At 44.7% G+C, this 21,054-nt stretch overlaps 2 protein-coding genes across 2 annotated transcripts; both read right to left on the reverse strand.

Annotated features, from left to right (window-relative positions):
- Positions 1–1,237: 1,237 nt before the first annotated feature.
- On the reverse strand, positions 1,238–4,326 carry LOC132579317 (oocyte zinc finger protein XlCOF6.1-like). The gene is made up of 3 exons (XM_060249607.1): positions 4,262–4,326; positions 3,921–4,047; positions 1,238–2,767 (listed from the first exon to the last, which is right to left on the reverse strand). The coding sequence occupies exons 1-3, from the start codon at positions 4,319–4,321 to the stop codon at positions 1,791–1,793; spliced, it is 1,164 nt and encodes a 387-aa protein (XP_060105590.1). The 5' UTR covers positions 4,322–4,326; the 3' UTR covers positions 1,238–1,790.
- Positions 4,327–5,454: 1,128 nt separating this feature from the next.
- On the reverse strand, positions 5,455–6,296 carry LOC132579655 (zinc finger protein 24-like). The gene is made up of 2 exons (XM_060250181.1): positions 5,848–6,296; positions 5,455–5,607 (listed from the first exon to the last, which is right to left on the reverse strand). The coding sequence occupies exons 1-2, from the start codon at positions 6,268–6,270 to the stop codon at positions 5,455–5,457; spliced, it is 576 nt and encodes a 191-aa protein (XP_060106164.1). The 5' UTR covers positions 6,271–6,296.
- Between the last annotated feature and the right edge of the window lie 14,758 nt (positions 6,297–21,054).

Below are 21,054 nucleotides of genomic sequence, written 5' to 3' on the forward strand. Positions count from 1 at the left end.
GCATTCCTGCTCAAAAAAAGCCCTGCCCACAGCCCACTTAGGTGGTGCAGCACAAGAAATGCAGTGGGAAGATGCTGGGGTAGCAAGGCAGAGCAAGTGCTTGGTGATGCCATCCTCCCACGTGGCCCCACCTGCTCCTGTTTTGTTACTGAAAAACACTCTCCTTCACCTTCCCTTTGCACGCACTCTCTACCTTTTATACTCTCTTTCCTGCACGCAGATGCTGAGGGCTGCCAGTTCAGCTTCCTTCTCCTCCCCTCATCCTCCCTTCTCTCCTAGGTCTGAAGTGTCACCAGGTAGCTGAAGGGTAGGTTGGTGGTGAAGGAGGGGGAGGTGCCGTAGAGGCAGCAGAGGCACTTTCCTGCACTGAGCCAAAACCTGTGAGCTAAGGGCCAAATATCTGTGTAGTAGTGCAAACTAGCAAAGTTTAGGGGGAACTATCTCTGAGGAACAGGAAGGTAGGACCTTTGCATCAAACTCTTAACACACAGTGCGCATTTATGAGGCTCCTCCCATGTTTGGACTATCAGTACTTAAGCGGATATGAGCTGGTCCCGAATCTCTTCCTTACCTGAGAGCACATAATATGTTTTCTTCCTTGTGAGATCTAGTTCACTCTTCAGTCATGGGTAGATCAGTTTCTACAGTCCAAGAATTCTTAGATCAGGGGTGGCCAAACTTCCTTAATGTAAGAGCCACATAGAATAAATGTCAGATGTTTGAGCTACAAGACATGAACATCAGATGTTTGAGGGAAGGAAGGAAGGAACAAAAATAGATGGAAGGGGAGAGAAAAGAAAACAACTTTAAATGCATTCTCCAAGCTACTGGCTGGCTTGTCTTGCAGAAGTCATTTAAAGAGAAATATGGCTTCTCCAAGATGGCTGATGGGGGCTGCAAGAGCCACACAGTATGTGTGAAACAGCCACCTGTGACTCCCGAGCCACAGTTTGACCATCCTTGTCTTAGATGCTGTTGATGCCTTGCTAACGGAATCTCTTTCCACACCCTGAGCATTCAAAAGATTTCTCTTCTCTGTGAGTTCCTAAAAGCTCTTGAAGAGTTCCACTCTGATTGAATTCTTCCCTCCCCCATACACACACTCTGAACATTCAGACGACTTATCCACTTTGTGGATTCTTTGATACTGCTGAAGATTGGAATTCCAAAGGAACTTTCCACATTCTGAGCATTTAAAAGGTTTTTCTCCTGCGTGGGTTCATAAATATTTTGGAGATTGCCCCTCAAATAGTATTTATTTCCACACTCTGAGAATTTTTTACTGTAATTTAAATTTTAATCTAATCGCTGGTTTAAGAAATGTATTTTAATGGTTATGTTGTATTTATTGTTACATCATGGTGTGATCCACCATGTCCCGTAAGCCGCCGTGAGCCTGCTTCGGCGGGGAGGGCGGGGTATAAATAAAAATTTATTATTATTATTATTAATTCACACGGTTTCTCCCTGGTGTGTGTTCTTTGCTGGTGTTGAAGACCGCCACAAGAACTGAATCTCTTTTAACATTCTAAGCATTTAAAAGCAGTTCTTAGATGCTGTGCCTGTGGATTCTTAGATGTTGAAGAGTGCTACTCTGACTCAATTTCTCCACCCTGAGCATTCAATAGGCTTCTCCCCTGTGTAAGTTTTTTGATGCAGTTGAAAAAGGCCTCTCCAGCTGAAGTTATTTCCACATTCTGAGCATTCAAAAGGTTTTTCTCCTGTGCGGATTCTTAGATACTTTGGGATACTAGAACTCATACTGACTTTCTTCCCATACTCTGAAACATTCAAAATGGTTCTTCCTTTTGTGGATTCTTTGATGCTGTTGGAGATTTTAACTCCAACTGAATCTCTTTCCACTCTAAGCATTCAAAAGGTTTCTCCCCTCTGTGGATTCTTTGATGCTTTTGAAGATTGCCATTGCAACTGAATTTCTTTCCACACTCTGAACACGCAAAAGATTTCTCTGTAGTGTGGGTTCTTTCATGCTGTCGAAGATTTGAATTCTGATAAAATTTCTTTCCACACTCTGAGCATTCAAAAGGTTTCTCCCCTGTGTGGGTTCTTTGATGCTGCTGAAGATTCCAACTCCTACTGAATCTCTTCCCACACTCTGAGCATTCAAAAGATTTCTCCCCTCTGTGGATTCTTAGATGCTTTAGAAGATTGCTATTCTGACTGAATCTCCTTCCACACTCTGAGCATTCAAAAGGTTTCTCCCCTGTGTGGATTCTTTGATGCACCTGAACATAGACACTGCGACTGAATCTCTTTCCACACTCTGAGCATTCAAAAGGTTTCTCCCCTCTGTGGATTTTTTGATGCTGTTGAAGATTGCTATTCTGACTGAATCTTTTTCCACATTCTGAGCATTCAAAAAGTTTCTGTGCTGTGTGTATTCTTTGGTGTACAAAAAGCTGTGGGCTGTAACTGTAGTTTCCACAATAACAGCATTTACATGCCTTCATTATACTTTGGCTTGGAAAACATACATCACCCTTTCTTCCATCTGAAAATGTCATTCTACTCTCTGAGTAGATCAATGGCTTTACTCCTGAATGAGTCCATTGGTGACTACTGTGGGCTGGGATTTCATGGAGGCCCTCTTGTTGGCAAGGAATGGACTTAACCCTCCTCTTCACTGTATGGCCTCCTTCCTGCCTCTGTGGTCCACATCTATTCCCAAAATTTCCTTCAGCCTCTACAATCTTGGCTTTTTCCAAAGAGAACCCCTGGAATTCCCCAACTGATTCACTGACACCTCCTGTTGGAATAAAGAGGGAGATCCAATCACCACTCACACAAGAAGCCAAGTCATCAATCAGGAACGCCTGATTAATAAGTATGATTTTGTCTCCTGAGCTGCTGGTCACAACCTTTCCCTGGTCAGTCCCCCAGCAGAGTAGTTTTTATATCCTGATTATCCCTCTCCTACCCCAAAACCCTGAATGTACTTTAAGGAAAATGGTATCAAAAGATTGTTCCTCTACCCTCCACATTTGCCTTCACATGCAAGTCTTTTGATGATCAAATACAAAAAGCAATTGTGATTTCTAGTCCTGTGACTGTACAGAGTGCTTCCTTCCAGGTGTGATGAGAAAGGAGAGGAGCTGGTCTTCAGACTCTGTTAACTCATGTCTGCTGGGGTAGGGGGAGAATGCAGAAGCTCACCAAGTGAATACCACAGTTCTAAGGGAACCCCCCCATGGTTTTTTGGAAGGGAAGCCAGTTGTGGGGGGGGGGGGGAGGCCTGAAAATATATTCTTAAGTGAACACATTACCTTTTCCTGGAATATTCAATATTTAAGAACAATGCAGCTCCTAAATGGACTAAAAGAGCTGCAACTGAGCTCAGCCCCAAGAAGAACTCCCAAATTCTCAGGCCCCAAAAGGCCTCCCTCTGTCCCTAACCAGAAGGCTTTTTAACCAAGCAAGCAAGAGTTGCTAAAAAGTGAAGCAGAAATCTGTCATGGCTATTCTTTGCCTATTCCCTTGACATAAGGGAAGGGAATATTCTATTGAGATCCTCTTGAGAAACTCTCCAGCCTTTTGTTTGTCTCCACTGTAGTCTATTGTACATCTGTGCCTTCTTTGGGAGGGAGAGAAATGAGAAGGAAGAGTAACACAAAGCCTTTGTCTGCTTCCACTTCCGGCCATGACACCCACCCTGGTTCTCATGCTGTCAACCACATTGGCAGCAATTGCCACTGGACCAGCCATGTCAGTTGGGTTGCTCCACCACACTATGCTGTATGCAGCTTTCACTAGCACCTCAACTCCTGGAGGCCCCCGGAGTGGTTGAGTATAGGCCAAGCCTCACCATGACATACTGCTGTTCAATATTTTGATTAACACATCATCCTGCATCACCCTACTGGGAGTAATTCACACCTTTGGCACCTATGAAAGATCCTTACCCAGAGAGGCCACATTCCCATAGTTGTCCAGCATCACTTCCATGTAGAGAGCTCTTTGGCCTGAATCCAGCAAGGCCCACTCAGTCTTGGTGAAATACACTGCCACGTCCTCAAAGGAAGTTGGAGACTGAAAGAAAAAGCAGATTTCCTCCTCAGATATCATGCCAGGTGACTCTGGAAGGGGGAATTCTGGGAGGGAATAGGATGTAGAGCCTGGAAGGGGAAAAGGAAGTGGCATTCAGAGCCTCTCTTGCTCAGACACTTTAGAAGCAACTGCAGGAGCAAAAGCCCTGCTGAGAAAGAAGGGGAAACTCAGGCTGACCCCTGCTCATCTCCCCTACCTGGATGGCAGGGGCAGCAGCCATTTCCACTCCTCCACAAAGATGAAGGCTCGACACCATCTCTTCACTGCCTGTGAGGGAGAGAACATTGGAAGAAGGGATGTTAGCCATGATTTCATATTTTGTTTGCTTGTTTGAGTCCTCCTTCATGTATCTCTGCTACCAGGACTGTGAAACTTTGCCCTGTGTAGATTAAAAAAAATCTAATAATTTTTAGTAAAGTTGAGGGAGAGGTGAAAGAGAAGTACCATCTTCCTATGAGCCTTGAGAGGGGGAGTATAAACACTGCCAACACATTTCAGACTTGTGCGATACTTGAAACTTATCCTGTGAACCATAGAACTCAAAACTGTGACAACATCCCTGCTTCATCAGACCAAAGGCCCAGGAATGTCATTCTCCCACTGGCTGGGCCCTCCCACATGCCCTTGAGTTCAGGCTTCTGAGAGAAGAGGGTGCAGAAATGATGTCAAATGATACGTCACCATCACATCAGTCCAAAAACCCAAACGTGACATTAGTGCATCTGAAAACTCAAGGGTAATGTCAAGGGGTTTCTAGAGTGTCTGCTGATGCTCTGATGTCATGTCTAAACTTTCAGCAGGATGAGACATCAAAGTGACATCACATCCACCCCTTGCCACACCTCCAAAGTTTCAAGGGGTGCCAGGTCAACTTTTCTTTTTGGAGCCACCTTGAGTCACTCTAATGGAAGGTATGTGAGATAGGAATATTTTAGTTAACATGTGGAATATGCTGCTGCTGCTGGAAGTGGTGGCAGCTACAAGCATAGACAGCTTCAAGAGGGGACTGGATAAACATATGGAGCAGAGGTCAATGGCTATTAGCCACAAAGTATAAATGAAACGCTATGTCTGGGGCAGTGATTCTTTGTATTCTTGGTGCTTAGAGGGCCACAGTGGGAGGGCGTCTGGAGTTCTGGCCCCACTGATGGACCTCCTGATGACACCTGTGTTTTGGCCACTGTGTGACACAGACTGTTGGACTGGATGGGCCATTGGCTTCTCTTATGTTCTTATGAAAATGTAATTGTCATTCATGAACCTATATAATTCCCCTTCAAGTGAATGACCACCATTACGTCCTCTGGCACCGAGTCCCAGAAGTCCACTCTATGTTGTGTGCAAAAGTATTTCCTTTTTCTCCTGTCCTGAACCCTCTATTTAACAACTTCATAATGTGCCCAAATCTCGGCACAAGGCACCCTTACCAGGTGAGAGGGCATCTTGGGCACACTTCTGGGTCTGCACCCACTGCTCTTCCTCTGAAGGAGATTCTTCCTCCTCAGAGAACTTCACTTCCATCTTCACAGATGGTCGCCACATCTGAAACAATAGTGGAAGAAATGGAGTAAGAGAAGGAATGCTAAAGACCAAGGAGACGATCTTGCCCCATTCCGATCCTTACCCCTGCATCAATCAACAGCGCTGCTTGAACCACAGTGGCAAGATTCAAGGTTGGATTTTCTATCAACCCTGGTCAAGCATCTGGAGGGATAAAGATTGAGCAGGGAGGCCTTAGGCTAAGGTCAAGTATCACAGCTTGACTGAATGAAGCTCCCTCACCTGCTCTGCCTGCCTCTTCTCCTCTGCCTGACTCAGGAGGAAACCTTCAGCCAGGGCCACTGCCTGGGAACTGGTCTCCGGCACACATCCTCTGACCCAGTGCTGCATTTCCTCAGGCAGGATGGCCAGGAACTGCTCCAGGATCACCAGGTCCAGAATTTGCTTCTTGGAGTGCCTCTCTGGCTTTAGCCACTGGTTGCAAAGTCCATGAAGCTGGCTGCAAACCTCTCGGGGCCCAGCAGCCTCATGGTAGCAGAACTGCCGAAAACACTGGCAATGTTCATCTGAGATCCCGGTGTCTTGATGCAGGATCTCTGGCATACCTCTTTCCCAGAATTCAACACTACTCCCTGCCTGTATGGGATGGAGGTCTTTTCTCAATTTCTTGCCAATTCCTCCTAGTACTTCTGGGTCCTCTTCCATCTTCTTCTCCTTCTAGTGGGTTGCCTCTGATAGCGAAAGATGCCTTTATTTACTAGGTATGAAGAGGGAGAGGGAAATATATCAAAAAGGCAGAAAGAAACCTAAAGAGAATGGAGCTACATCACCAACCCTGGTCAAGAGACACACCCAAGATTAATGTAATTGTGCTATATTAATTATTGTAGACTGCCATTAACAATTGTTGACATCTCTCAGTAAGCCTGAAGTCTCCAGGTCCTGATGGCATACACCCAAGGGTTGTTAAGGATGTGAGATAGTTGATCTACTAACCTGCATATGTAACCTATCACTAAATTCAGCCACTGTACCACAACACTGGAGAGTAGCAAATGTTACACCAATTTTTAATTTTTTAAAAGTGATCCTGCAGGAGCCAGGAAATTACAGGCCAGTCAGCCTAACACCTGTCCCAGGTTTATTAGTAAAAACTGTAATCAAAGACAGAATTGTTAGGCACATAGCATGCTGAGGGAAAATCAGCATGGTTTCTGCAAGGGGAAGGCCTGCATGCCAGTGAGTAGACAAAGAGGATTTTTCCCCCTTTCCCAAAATACTGGAAAATACTTGAGGGCATCCAATGAAACTGATGGCAGCAGATTCAAGACAGACAAAAGGAAATAGTTCTGTATACAGAGAGAGATTAAAATGTGGAATTCACTGCAAGAGGATGTAGTCATGGCCACAGGAATAAACATCTTTAAAGGGAAACTAGATATCTTCATGGAGGATAAGTCCAACAATGACTGCTAGCCATGGTGACTGAGGGGAACCTCTACATTCAGAGGCACTAAATCTCTGAGTCCCAAAGGCAGGAGACAATATCAGGGGAAAGTTTCAGTCTCTTTACCAGGGATGTCGAACTCATTTGTTATGAGGGCCGGATCTGACATAAATGAGATCTTGTTGGGTCGGGCCATGCCATGCGTGAACCAATTTAAGATTAGATAGCAGATATATAAATTTTATAAAGAACACAGACAAGCACAAATATAGATTTTTTAAAACTTAAAATATTAGCATTCATTGGTCTTAAAGATGTTTTCTTTGTATTTCTCCATGGGATCCAAGAACTGGGCAAAGGGAGCGCTGGCTCTTTCCTTCCTTTCCAGGGAGAAGGAAGCAGATGACAGCCAGTTGCTCGGGGGCCTGATTCGGCCCCTAAACTGCATGTTTGACACCCCTGCTCTATACCCTGTTGTTGGCCCTTCAAAGGAACTGATTGGCCACTGTGTGAAACAGAATGCTGGATTAGATGGACCACTGGTCTGATCCAGTAGGTCTCTTTGTATGTTTTTAATCTAGGGATCCTGTTGCTGAAGCCACAATCCTCATAGGGATGTGTTTCCAGGTGCTGTTTGCCCCTTCTGGTCTTCTGATTTCAGGGGGCATGGCTCTCTGCCTGTCACAGGGGAGTTGCCTTGTGCTGTGACTCATGGGCACTGGTGGTGTTTCCATAGACACCAGTGGCATTGCTAGGCTCCTGGTACCTTGACAACTGATTTTTTTTAAAAATTCCCTCTCCTCTGTTGGGGAGCCTTGGATACCCACCAGCAGCCTTGGCCCCACACTGGCACTGCATCAGGGTCTTAAGATGGGGCTGTGGTTGATTCCCATTTAGGTAGGAGTTAGCCTCCCTCCCCTGCACAAACACACAATGTCCTTTTTTACTTATAGACCCAATTAATAATCTTTGCTCCCTCCCCGGAACTAAAATCACAAGCAGCAGAATTCCAATTTCATACATTTTTTTTTATTGTACTTAAAGACATTGATTACCCCCCCCCCCACACACACACAGTTACATAGTGCAGCAACACTGATGCTTAATACAGTTGCCAACCTCCAGGAAGGGACTGGGGATCTCCAACAATTGTAACTGATAGTCAGAGAACAGATATCAGTTGCCTTAGAACAGGGGTGTCAAGCATGCAATTTGGGGGCCGAATCAGGCCCCTGGAGGTCTCATATCAGGCCCCCAAGCAACAGACTGTCATCTGCTTCCTTCTCCCTATATCTTGCTTTCTTCTGCATAACAGCTTGCTTTGCAAGGCTTGCTCAATTGCACAGGAGCTACAGAGCAAAACCTCTCTTTTCTCCATTGGCTGAGGCTCCTCCCTTAGAGAGAAGGGGGGAGAGCTTGCTTTCCCAGGCTTTCTCAATTGCACAGCAGAGCTACTGAGCCAAGCCTCTCTTCCTTCTATTGGCTGAGGCTCCTCCTTCTCCTCTGGGGAAGGAAGGAAAGAGCCAGAGCTCCCTTTGCCCAGTTCCCTGAATCATATGAGAGAAATACAAAGAAAGCATCTAAGACCAATGAGTGCTAATGTTTTAAGCATGTTTTATTTTAAATATATATTTATATATATATATACATTTATGTTTGTGTTCTTTATGAAATGTGTATCTCTGCTACCTAATCTTAAATAGGTACACGTATGGCCGGCCCAACCTGACATGACCTGGCCCAACAAGGTCTCATTTATGTCAGATCCGGCCCTCATAACAAATGAGTTCGACACTCCTGTTTAGACGGTAGGCTCTACGGTATTATACTCCACTGAGCTTCCTGCCTAGGCTCCACCCCGCCATTGTACAGGAATTTGTCATCACAGACTTGACAACCGTAGGACCTGACAGCAGCATCTTTTGCAGAATTAAAATGACCAGCAATTGAACGCCAGTTTCATACACCTAATTTCCTTGCACCTAAAGACACTGATTATCTCCCCAACCCCCTCATTTATTTAATGGCGGCGGCATTCCTCTCTTCCGAGATCTAATACGTAATCCCCCGCTCCGTCAATGACTTACTTGCAAGTAAACCTTCCGTGGACCGGCTGCAAGGCTTTTCCCTGCTCTTGCGGATTTGAAGGTTCTTCTTTTCGGCAATTCGTTACTCCTTTCTCCTCCGCACCCCCCCCCTCCCGGAAGAGCCTTTCTTCTTTTGCGCCCGCCTCCTTGCTCGGCCTCTCCAGCAAACAGCTTTGTCCCTTTAACCCTTTCAGCGCTGGACACAAATTAAAATGCCTCCCGTCCTGTCCTTCCCATGCGGAGCGGTTCCCAGACAGACGGACTGGTCCTCAGCCAGGTTGTCTCCAGTTACTCCCTCTCTGGCTCACTAGAGCTGCTCGGGAGTAATTCCGCATGGGGTTGCGCTCCCAGAGTACCCCATGGTATTCAGTCATCTCAGAAAACAGTACGGGATGGGGGAGAGAATGAAAATTAAGGTAAACTAAAGGAAACAGGTCTACCTTTAATCCTATTCAGTGGGTTTGCTCCCAGGATATAGAGCTGCTAATCTCCTGGTGCAGCCTCGAGATCTCCCAGAATTACGGCTGTTCTCTGGACTGCAGAGATCAGTTCCCTGCAGAAAATGGTTTCTTTGGAAAGGTGGACTCTCTGGCATTACACGCCGCTGAGCTCCCTGCCCTTCGCAGGCTCCACTCCAAATGTCTAGGAATTTACCAGCCAGGAGTTATCAACCCTATGATTGATAGCAGCATTTCAGGATCTAAAAGCTTATCCCTCCCCCCGCCGTCGCGTGTAAGTAAATCTTCCCAAGGATACAAGTGCAAATTGTTTTCCCTTTGCTACATATCTAATTCACGAATCATGAGCAACCTCGCCCCCGAAAAAGTCTTTCCTCTCCCCCACCCCAGTTCCTTCCACAACGCAGATTAAGCTCCACAAGCGTTGAGTTTACCACTATGAGATAGAATGACTCAGTGCTCATACAAAGAACGAGCAGAGGTTCACTGAAGACTGCCTGTGTTTGTTCACTGTAACCTATGAACAGAACTTGTGTGTGTGTAGAAAGGGAGAGGCTGACAATATGTTTTTAATGCAGTTATCCTCGGATCTGGGTAGTAGGGAGGAGGACCTTGACAAAAGCTCTTCTGACAAGCTGCAATGGACTCCTGTGTTAATGAAATATTTAGCCCCTTGGTTGATTCCATTTCCAGGATTAATAACCCTTTAATACGCTGGAGTGGGTGTGGTCCTTTCCTGATGGGCCTGGCCACTTTCTCTCCATGGCTGTTTTTGGAATTCCAACCAGCACTGCCCTCCCCCACAGAAAATACCCCATTCAAAACAGTTTGCAGGGAAGGGTGGACTGCCCTCTCAACCCAGAGCCAGGACCCATCTGAGTGGAGGAAGGCCACACTTCCCTATTTGCTTCCAAGTGGACCCAGCTCCATTCTCACCACATGACAAGGCAAAGCTTCCCAAACTAGAGAGGGTTCTGGAGAACTGATGCTTAAAACTGGACTGGTTTACCAAACTGAATACCTTGACCACCTTTGCTCAGTCAGATGTGGCACTTTTTGTTCCGCTGTCAGAAAGAGGCATGGAAGATTTCAAAACGGAATGTAAAAGCATGACACTATGACATGGCATGACATCAAGTCACTCTGGCCTCCGAGACTGGCTTTCCAAGGTACTCTGATCTGATCAAGAGGACAAAATGGCTGGGGGATGGAGATTTGGATTTCTGCAGGAAATCGGGAGGCAGCTTCCTGCCACTGGGCAAAACCTCTTTCCTGTATGGGCCAAAAAAGGCAAGTGGATTGATACAGAGCGGGTCAAATAACAAGGCTGGATCCTTAACTGCTTCCCTTAGGCACCATGAAGGGAAAAATCCAGAAATGGTACTGGGTGATTTGACTGTTTGTAGTATTCTACCTGGCCTTATAAAGCCATACTGGAAAGGGATCTGGAGCACTGATAGATGAAACAACTCGTTTGCAGAATCTGATCCTTTGCTAATCCTGTTCATGCACTCCTTGTTCCACAGCCAGAAAGAAGCAGTGGCTCAATGGTAGATCATCTGCTTTGCATACAGAAGGTCCCAGGTTCAACCTCTGAGGTCTCCAACAAAATAAATAATCTTGTGGTAGTTGATATGAAAGACACTGGAGAGACGCTGCCAAATAGACCAGCTTGTACTGGCCTCAATGGAATCACAATCTGATTCAGTAGGCAGCTGCAGCTATATTTGGACATGTAAAAGCCTGAGTTTCAGACAGCCTGACTCTTCTGCCCAAGGCACCTGTTGCTTGAGAATCAGCCAAGCCAGTCTCAGATGGTCTGTATCTGCTCAGGGCTTTCTTTGCCTCTGGACTGTCAGCCCCAACTCTTTTTTTTTTTTTGCAAATCTTTGAAAAGTCATCACACAGCATAATTGGAACAATATGACTTTTCTGTACACTGGGCAAATGTATTTTATTAAATGAAAAAAATTTCTGGAGTGCACTATGTACCAGACCCCATGGGAATGGCTGGCTTGCTTGTTACCCTGTTTTGATTATGGTATATCTGATGCTCACATATGCTGATACTGTGTAGCAGTTGTTAGTGTAACTTGTCAGCTGACCTCAGCTGTGAACTCCTGAAAGTGTTTTTTACATGAATAAAATAAAACAGGTACAAATATCCAATGGCAAGGAATTCCAGAGGATATGTGTGTGCCAAAAAACAGAACAATGAACTATCATAGCCAATACTGTGTAGTGCAACTGTCACCAACCATTTTGAGGCTGTGGCCCCCTTTGGAATTTTGGGAGACAATGGTGAGCTCTGCCCCCGTTAAAGTGAGTTCAGCCAGCTCTTAATCAACCAAGAATGCTTTATTCAGAAGAAACAGTTACAAACAGGCATCAATGACGAACTATATACATTTGAAAATGGGGAGGAGACCATGCCCAGTGGACAGGCACTCACCAGTTCAGTTCTGCTTTCCAGGATCCTTCATTTACATTTTCTTGTGAAATGCCTCACGTCCTGACTGGCCAGTTCCAAGAGAATGACCCATCAGAATGTAGACGTCAGGATCCTGGTTTGCAGTGAGTGTCTGCCTCAAGCTGAGTCTACAAGTACATTACATAATACAAAAGGCTTCTACAGGAAGCAGACCTCCTCAGAAGAATGAAATCCTGAAAGAACAGAACTGCACACTGACTAAGGAAAGCTCAGATCTATGTGGGCAGCCATGTTGGTCTCAAGTAGCTGAACAAATTTTGAGTCTAATGGCATAAGACCAACAAAAGTTTATTCAAGGTATGAGCTTTTGTGTGCAGGTACACTATGGGCTTTTTCACACAGTCTATGTATTCCGGTATGGAAGCTGGTCAGTTACTGAACAGTAACGGGTTTCTGCTGGCATTTCAGACAGACCCGATTCAGTAACTGGCTGCTACCGGAATACTCTCACCTTTTCACACACTCCCACGGCTGTCCCGGTAGTGAGGCGTGCCTGAGTCGTTACAAACAAAGAGCAGCTTCTTCCACTTTTCAACCCCTCCTTCCGGGTTGAAATCGCTATGGGGTGCTGTGTGAAATGTCCAGTATCCAACCCGGGAGCAGTTTTCGCGCCCTTTTTCGCCCGCCGGCGCGCGCGATCTCCGGCTTTTTGGGGGGGGGAACGTCGGGCTAAGATCGCTATAGCGCTATAGCGACGTATCACAATAGCATCACCATAGGGATGCCTGGGCTCCATTAAGATGCCAGATATCGCCACCGCTGAAACCTGGTAACTTATCTCAATAGAGCCTAGCCATCTCTATGGTGTTGCTGTTGTGATACGTCGCTATAGCGCTATAGCGATCTTAGCCCGATGTTCCCCCCCCAAAAAATAAGCTGGAGATCGCGAGCCGGCAGGCAAAAACAGCTGGTGCTGGTGGAAGCGAGATAAGAGCGGAACAGTGTGAAATGGCTCGCTTCAATCACGGAACCCTACCGGGGAAAAAAACATGTGTCTGAAAACTCCCATCCCTATCTCGGATTACTGCAAGCGGCACAATACCGACTCCCTTCCGGTTTGCACTGGTAAGTGTGAAAAGGGCCTATCTCTGTTGCTTACCAGGTCTCCTTGAAGGCAGTGAAAAACAAGAGCTGCCTAAGGATTTACTTACAAATACAGAGCTTTTGGTGATGATATAATGCTTATAAATGAAAACCCCATACAAGTTACACCTTTGTTGTTAGCTAAAATACAAGAATATGGGGAGTTGGCGGGACTTTGTATTAATAGAGAAAAATCCAAAATTCTGTGTAAAAATATGCAGATAAATAAACAATACGAATTGCAGAAACTAACAGGCTGCGAAGTCACCTCCAAGGTAAAATATCTGGGTGTGGAGATAACAATGAAGAATATTGATCTGTTCAAAAATAATTATGAGAAGTTATGGCGTAAAATGGATGAAGACATGTTAAAATGGAACAAGCTTAATTTGTCATTGTTGGGTAGAATAGCTGCAATTAAAATGAATATTCTACCAAGAATAATGTATTTGTTTCAAACTGTTCCTATTGTGAAGGATAGTAAACAATTTGATAAATGGCAAAGAAAAATTTCAGAATTTGTGTGGGCCAGGAAGAAACTAAGGATTAAAATGAAAATTTTGACAGATGCAAAAGAGAGAGGTGGATTTCAACTACCGAATCTAAGATTATATCAGGAAGCAGTTTGCTTAGTGTGGATAAAAGAATGGATAACGCTGTTAAACAGAAAACTTTTAGTGTTGGAAGGTTACGGAAATAAATTTGGCTGGCACGCATATTTGTATTATAGAAAAAAGAAGATGGACTTTTTTTCTCTCACCATAATATAAGAAATAATTTGTTAAATGCATGGATGAAATATAAGAAGTATGGAGATGAGAGAAGACCGTTATGGATAGTACTGGTGGAAGTAATAAAAATAACAGCTGAGATAGGGGAAGAAAAGTGGTTGTAATATAGTCAACTGTTAAAAATACAAAGTGACAAAATAGAACTGAAAACTGCTGAAGAGTTGAATAATAAATATGATTGGTTTCAAATGCAACAAATAAAGAGCTTGGTGGAGAATGATATTAAAACTGAAGGAATAAGGAAGGAGCAAACAGAAATGGAAAAAGTTCTGCTTGGAGACAATGATAAATTAATTTCAAAAGTATATAAATTACTTCTACAGTGGTCTACAGAAGATGAAGAAGTAAAATCTCAAATGATTAAATGAGCAATTAATGTAAATAAAGAAATATGGAAACTTGGGAATATTTGTGGAAGAACTCTATGAAACTCTCAACATGCCAGAATATCAAAGAAAAATTTTTAAAGATGATGTACAGATGGTATATAACTCCTAAAAAATTGGCAAAGATGAATAACAAGATGCCAGACAGATGTTGGAAATGTAAAAAGCATGAAGGTTCTTTCTACCATATGTGGTGGACTTGTGAAAGAGCTAAAATGTTTTGGCAGATGATTCAGCAAGAGATTTCTAAGATCTTGGGATATGAATTTTAAAAAGTTGCAGAGACTTTTCTGTTAGGATTACAAATAGAAAAATTTCCAAGAGAAGACAGAACTTTAATCTGGTACTTGCTGTCAGCTGCTAGGACACTGTATATGCAGTTGTGGAAGCAAGAAAAAATACCAGAGAAATGGGATTGGATTATGACATGGAGTGAAATGGATAAGTTAACAAGAACTTTAAGAGACTATGATTTAGAAGTATTTAAGCTGGAGTGGAAGAAGTTCAGAAGATACGTAGAAAAATAATGGAAAATAAAAGGACATTGGACAATCTTTGATAATGATTAAGTATAAGTGGGGGGAAGATATGAACTTTGGTTCTTATTAATTAGGGGTACCTTTTAAAATGATGTTTTGAATGTACTACACCGGCGGGGGTCAAGTAAAGGGGGAAGGGGTAGGTAGAAAGTAATATATGGGATTTAAAAAGTGGTTATTAATGATATAAGAAATTGAATATATTGCCATGTTACTAATAACATTGTTTGAAAATAAAAAACAAGAGCTGCCTTACAATGGTCCCACACCACTTTCTGAAAAGCTCAGCAAGACCCAAGGAAAGTACCAGCAAGTGCCATGGCACCATGTTGGGGGACTCTTGTTGAATCTGTGGGCACTATGGGAATTTTGAGGACAAGGCACTAAGTGTCACCAGACAATGACTGATATACAAAGTGACTAGAATTGGGGGAGGGGGTGATTCAGTCACAGCACAGGATGCTGGGAGGTTCTACCAAATGTTAAGAGGTTTCAAACCAATCACATTCCTATGATGACAGCTGCTGGTTCCACATGGGTGTTCCCTATGACACAGAGATGATGCCATCTTGACTCTTCCTAATCAAGTGAAACGGATCCAGATTTGGCTCTTTGCTTTGAGTCACAAATGCTTTGGGGGGAAAGCCACCTGCGTGCCAAAAAAGTTATCACTCAGTGCCATTTTGGAGATCACTGTGTTAATGTGTCAAATGATGACCTACATCCAAATCCCTGCTCTGCTCTGAAGCTTCCTGGGTGACCTTGGGCCTGTTGCTCTTAGCCTAACCAACTTTACAGGACCGTTGTGAAAATGAACTGGGGGGAAAAGGGAAAGGGATGCCAGCCTCCAGGTGGGATCTGGGGATCCCCTGGAATTACAACTGTTCTCCATGCTACAGAGATCAGTTTGCCTAGAACAAATGGATACTTTTGAGGGTGGACTCTATGGCATTGTACCCCACTGAGGCCCTGTCCTCCCCAGGCTCCATCACCAAATATTTCCTAACCTGGATCTGGCAGCTCTGCCCCCTCTCTCCCAGGGGGAATTTAACAACCCTAAGAAGGGACCATGCAAGCTGTTCTGGGCTCTTTAGATAGGGTGGCCAGCTCTGAGTTGGGAAACATCTGGAAATTTTGGGGGTGGAGCCTGGGGAGGGCAGAATTTAGGGAGGGAAAGGACCACTGCATAGTATACTGCAGGGGTGGCCAACGGTAGCTCTCCAGATGCTTTTTGCCTACAACTCCCATCAGCCCTAGTCAGCATGGCCAATGGCTGGGGCTGATGGGAGCTGTAGGCAAAAAACTGCTGGAGAGCTACCGTCGGCCACCCCTGGTATACTGTCATAGATTTCACCCTCCAAAGTAGCCATTTTCCCCAGGGGAACTGGCTTTGGTCATCTGGAGATCAACTGTAATAGTGGGAGATCTCAAGGTTGCACCAGAGGTTGGCAGCCCTATCCTTGGAGAAGGCATGGGCTCAAATATGACAGGCAGATAGCCAGGACATCTCAGTGGAAGTTTACAGCAAACTCCTCCAAGGGATCAAATGCCAGAACGAGAAAGGAAGTATTGGGTTAAATGGGGTTTTTTTATTTTAAATTGCCTTGGAAGCATTTAGAAGCTTTATGCAGTATCCCCAATCTTCCACATTTCCTGGTTAAGGCAAAAATGCTGTCCAAGCCAACTACAAAGATGACCTAACTCCAATGGTAACAAGAGAAAGAAATTTTCTTACAAAAATAGAGGCACCTATTACATAACATACTCATGTAGGTACATTTAGGGCTTTTTTCCTGGAAAAGGAAGAGCTGGAATGCTCAAGAGGAAAATGAAGGAGAAACACATGAGTGCACCTCATGAACTTCTGACAAGTGTTCTTCTTAACCCTTTCCCTCCCAGATCCTTTTGCATGCAGAGTTACAATATCTAGCAGGAGAGTGGGTGGAAGCTCAGCATACTAGATTGGGGAGCCTCCCTCTGAAAGTGGGAGAGTTGTAGGTCTTTGGTTTGTGCATTATAAGAGATTCAAGTGGGTGTTACTCTTAATGGGTGTACATGAGAACAATTGCAACACAACTGTTCTTTCCTAGAAACTGCACTCATCAGCCTCATCTTATGACCAAAGGCATATGTGTGTACTAGTAAGAAATTTGCTGTTGCCTCTGTGGGATTTACAACCAGTCTTGGTGTTCTGCACATCAAGTGAAGGCGCTATACCTTCCTTTTAATCGAGCCATGCCCAAAACACTCTCCCACTTGATGCAAAACAAATGCCAGATAATCATTAGAAAGGGAGTTATCTTTTGTTTTGTGCTGTGTTACAGTTCGTAGAGGACAACACAGTCTTTGGAGAAAAGATACAGGTGATCTTGTTGGTCTGTTCGGAAAAGCAAATCCAGAGACAGGAAGAGCTCCTTTATTAGGAGTAACTATATATATAAAAAATCCCAACATAGTGAACTCACAGCTAGATCTTCAGATGTAGCTATCTCTGACTCTCAAAAGCTTATATCCCAAAAATCTTGTTGATCTTTAATGTGCTACTGGACTCTGATCTAGCTGTTCTAGTACACAACAATATGGTCACCCTCTAAAATTATCTTCACAGTGAACTAACAATTCAGTTTCTCAAAAGAAGCAAAATCTATAATCTGTTATCTCACTCCTTCTCCAAGGACCTCAGGGGGCATGCATGGTTCTCCCAACGTTCAGTTTATCCTCACAATAACAATTCTGGAACTCCTTTCCACTGTGTACCCCCAGGGGGAAAAGCCCTGGGTACTTTTAATTTATTGTGAACAGCAAGATTAGGGCAAGAGAGTGTGTTTGATCCAAGGTTGCCCAGGGGTGGTGGTGGTTCATGAATGAGCGGGGATTTGAAACTGGGTCTCCTCAGGCCAAGCCTCATACTTGAACAGCTACTACTACAAGTGGGCAAGCTAGGCTGTAAACCCACTACTGCGAGAGGCTATATTTATGACATTTCAGATTTTTTTTTCTTTCATGACTCAAGACATGGTATAATGGGTTAAGATCATGGAGGGGGGGCCTGTTTGCCAGGGCTGTGCCAAGCCCAGAGACATGACAGCGAGGGTCAAACTAAATGTACTTGTTTTTAAAGAATTGCATCCAGCATTCCTGGACCCCACATGCATAAAATCCTCCATGTGGAACAGCCAAAATAGAGAAATAACTCTCCCCCAGTGCTTCTACATAGGAAAATGGCCTGGGGGAGGGGCAGGCGGGAGCCCTTCCTTCCCCCCTGGGATGGTGTTTCAAGCCCAAACAGTTTCCCCTTTCTTTTTAATAAACTATTCCTCAAAACTGCTGTGTGGCTGTGAGGAACCCAAGTTGGGTCTGTGAAACCTGGACTCCTCTTTCAATACAAGCACATCTAGTCTGACCCTCCCTGCAGAGCATGCAACCTGGAATCTTTTGCAGCAAGTACCATTTAATCCAAAATGACCATCTTCTTGTTGGTCAGGGGCTGTGGCTCAGTGGTAGAGCCTCTGTTTGGCAGAGAGTCTCTGAAGAGCTGCTGCCAGGTGACAATACTGGCCTTGATAGGGCCAATGTTCTAATTCAGTATAAGAGAGATTTGTGCATGTGTTCATCTGTACACTCTTAGAACAGAGTGTACACAATTCTTAGAAAAGAAGCCTATATTCTTATCTCTCTATTAAGATGAAAACTAAGGGAGAGAGAGAGCAGTTTGCCTGTGGCTGTATTGTGATAAGTCTACACAAATGCAATGGGTTATTGTTGTTACTGCTATTAGCATAATTACTATTGATTAGCAAAAAATGTAACTTGCATTCTGCAAGCATAATTATATGTTCTTAGCCGCTGGTTCTCACCTGCAATCAGTGCCTAATTATACTGGCTGCAAAGACAATCTTAACTTGCCTAAAAACTCATTGCTGTCTACTGTGAACTGGCAAGCAGCTCTTCTGTGTTCCAGCTGGAAATGCCAGGGACTGAACCACAGATTTTCTATATGCAAAGCAGATGCTTTACCATTGAGCCATAGCCCCACCCCAGGTATGATTTTTGTTGACTGTGATGTTGTAATACTGACCTCTATTATGAAAAGAACTTCACACCTCAAATGTTGACCTGGACTGCAGAGAGGAGAGGACCCTGAGGCACTCCTCTTGTACCCCTGAAATGCTGTTAGTAGACAGTAGACTCTGTGCAAGTCATTGCCTCAAAGGTTAAAGGCTGGATGGGTACAACCTTGTTAGACACCTAATCTTAGATCATATGTTCGGGGGGCCCAGTCTTTGCTCTCTTTATCCCATCCACACACCCATGAAAGTCCCACTTTCAGATTTTCCTACTAATCAGCGTAGACACGGGGGTGGGGGGGCTGTGAGGGCTCTGCTCCCTGACTTCCTGTTAGGGTGCCCCACTCAGGGCCCTCAACCTTCCCTCTCTCCTCCACCACCATGTGGGAGAGGGTGGTCCCCATCCTCTCAGCTTTCACCTCTGGCTCCTCAGGAGGTGCGGGGGGGGGAGGGTGGGCTGTTTAAATCATGAAAGAGGAGTGGCAGGAGCAGCTGCCGGTCTCCCACATGATTTAAAGGAGGGAAAGAGTAGGAGGGAAGGGAAGAACAAGTGCTCTGAATTGTATGCCCCGAGTCCTTGCAGCAGTGGTGGTGGGGCAGTGGCAGGGTGGAGGGGGCAGCTAAGTGCCCCCTGACTATTGTTCATGCCCCCTACCTTTGAAATCCTGACTACAGGCCTTCTAGTAATCAGTGTAACTTGGGCTATGTGGCCTTCAAATTTCAGCTTTCTGGGTGGTCTTGAAGTATCCAATGCTTAGCCATCGTGTAGATGTACTTGCTGACCCCTCCTTCTATACCAGGAATGGCCAAACTTTATTAACGTAAGAGCCACATAGAATAAATGTCAGATGTTTGAAAGCTGCAAGACATGAACATCAGATGTTTGAGAGAAGGAAGGAAGAAAGGATATAGATGGGGAGTGGGAGAGAGAGGTAGAAATAAAGCAACTTTAGGTTTACGTGCATTCTCCAAGCCACCAGCTGGCTTGGCTTGGCGAAGTGATTTAAAGAGATAAATGCCTTCTCCAAGCTGGCTGATGGGGCAGTGGAGGCTTTGAGGGCCACACAATATGTGTGAAAGAGCCACATGTGGCTCCTGAGTTGTAGTTTGGCCACCCCTGTTCTATACTGAGACTAACAAATGCCTTGGTTTCCAACTTCTCTAGTAATCAGAGTATGCTGGACTCTACATCTGCCGGTTTTTCACTTTCAGCACAGTGTGGAAGTGGCTTAACCTTTTTGAAGTACATTTTTATTCTCTCGTTTTGTGGGAGAATGTACAAAGGTCCAGGACTTGGATTTATCAAACCTTAGGGCGTACTATAACAATTTCAACAGCCCTGCCCTTGAATAAGTAAGCCTATAAGACCCAGTGTGGTTTTTAAATATACATGATCATGTATTTACATAACTCCCATTGATGTTCAACACCCTCACCCTTAAATAAGCCTTTAAGACCCAATGGTTTTTTAATAAAGCTGATTGTGTATTTACGTAACTCCCACTGATGTACATGGCACCTAACAACCTAAATAAGAAACATCCTTTGCACAATATAGTCCTGTTGAAATGAAATGAGGCCTGTGCAAACAAACTTCCTAGTGAAAATGTTCCAAGGGGAGGAGGTGTCATCAGGGGGTGAACTTGAAGATTCTAGGGCAGAAGTCCAAAATGAGGCCCCAGAATCACTGCCACTCCAACACCAGCCCCCTGCTAGGGTCAGTCAAAGGTGGGAGGGAGCCAGAGTCACAAGCATGCTCCCCAAGCCCCAGGTGGCACAAACATTAGTGACAGCAGGAGCCTGCTCTTTTCTCCTTTCCTTAAGGGAGTGGGGCCCCGGGGGGGGGGGGGCGTCAGGGCTGCTTCCAGCATGGAGTCCAGAGCAGCTGTCCCTGTAGTACATAAGCTAAGATTGCTGCTGGGCGCCATTTGAGTTGTCTTGCTTAGGTATCAAATTATAGGGTTGCCAAGTTAAGTAGGGGAATTCCTGGAGGTTTGGAAGTACAGCCTGGGAAGGGCAGGATTTGGGGAGGGGAGGGACCTCAGCAGGGTACAATCCTATACAGTTTATCCTCCAAAGCAGCCATTTTCTCAAGGGGAACTACTGAGATCTGTAGTCTGAGGCTCCACCTGGTGCTTGG

Source organism: Heteronotia binoei, chromosome 11 (genome assembly GCF_032191835.1).
Source record: "Heteronotia binoei isolate CCM8104 ecotype False Entrance Well chromosome 11, APGP_CSIRO_Hbin_v1, whole genome shotgun sequence".
NCBI classification, from domain to species: domain Eukaryota; kingdom Metazoa; phylum Chordata; class Lepidosauria; order Squamata; family Gekkonidae; genus Heteronotia; species Heteronotia binoei.

Excerpts from the sequence above, each read along its gene's own strand:
- LOC132579317 (XM_060249607.1), bottom strand. The coding sequence starts at position 4,321 with ATGGTGTCGAGCCTTCATCTTTGTGGAGGAGTGGAAATGGCTGCTGCC. Across the intron at positions 4,048-4,261 it reads CTGCTGCCCCTGCCATCCAG|TCTCCAACTTCCTTTGAGGA; the intron begins GTAGGGGAGATG and ends TTTTTCTTTCAG. Across the intron at positions 2,768-3,920 it reads TGGGAATGTGGCCTCTCTGG|GAGGTGTCAGTGAATCAGTT; the intron begins GTAAGGATCTTT and ends TTATTCCAACAG.
- LOC132579655 (XM_060250181.1), bottom strand. The coding sequence starts at position 6,270 with ATGGAAGAGGACCCAGAAGTACTAGGAGGAATTGGCAAGAAATTGAGA. Across the intron at positions 5,608-5,847 it reads AGAAGAGGCAGGCAGAGCAG|ATGTGGCGACCATCTGTGAA; the intron begins GTGAGGGAGCTT and ends CTATTGTTTCAG.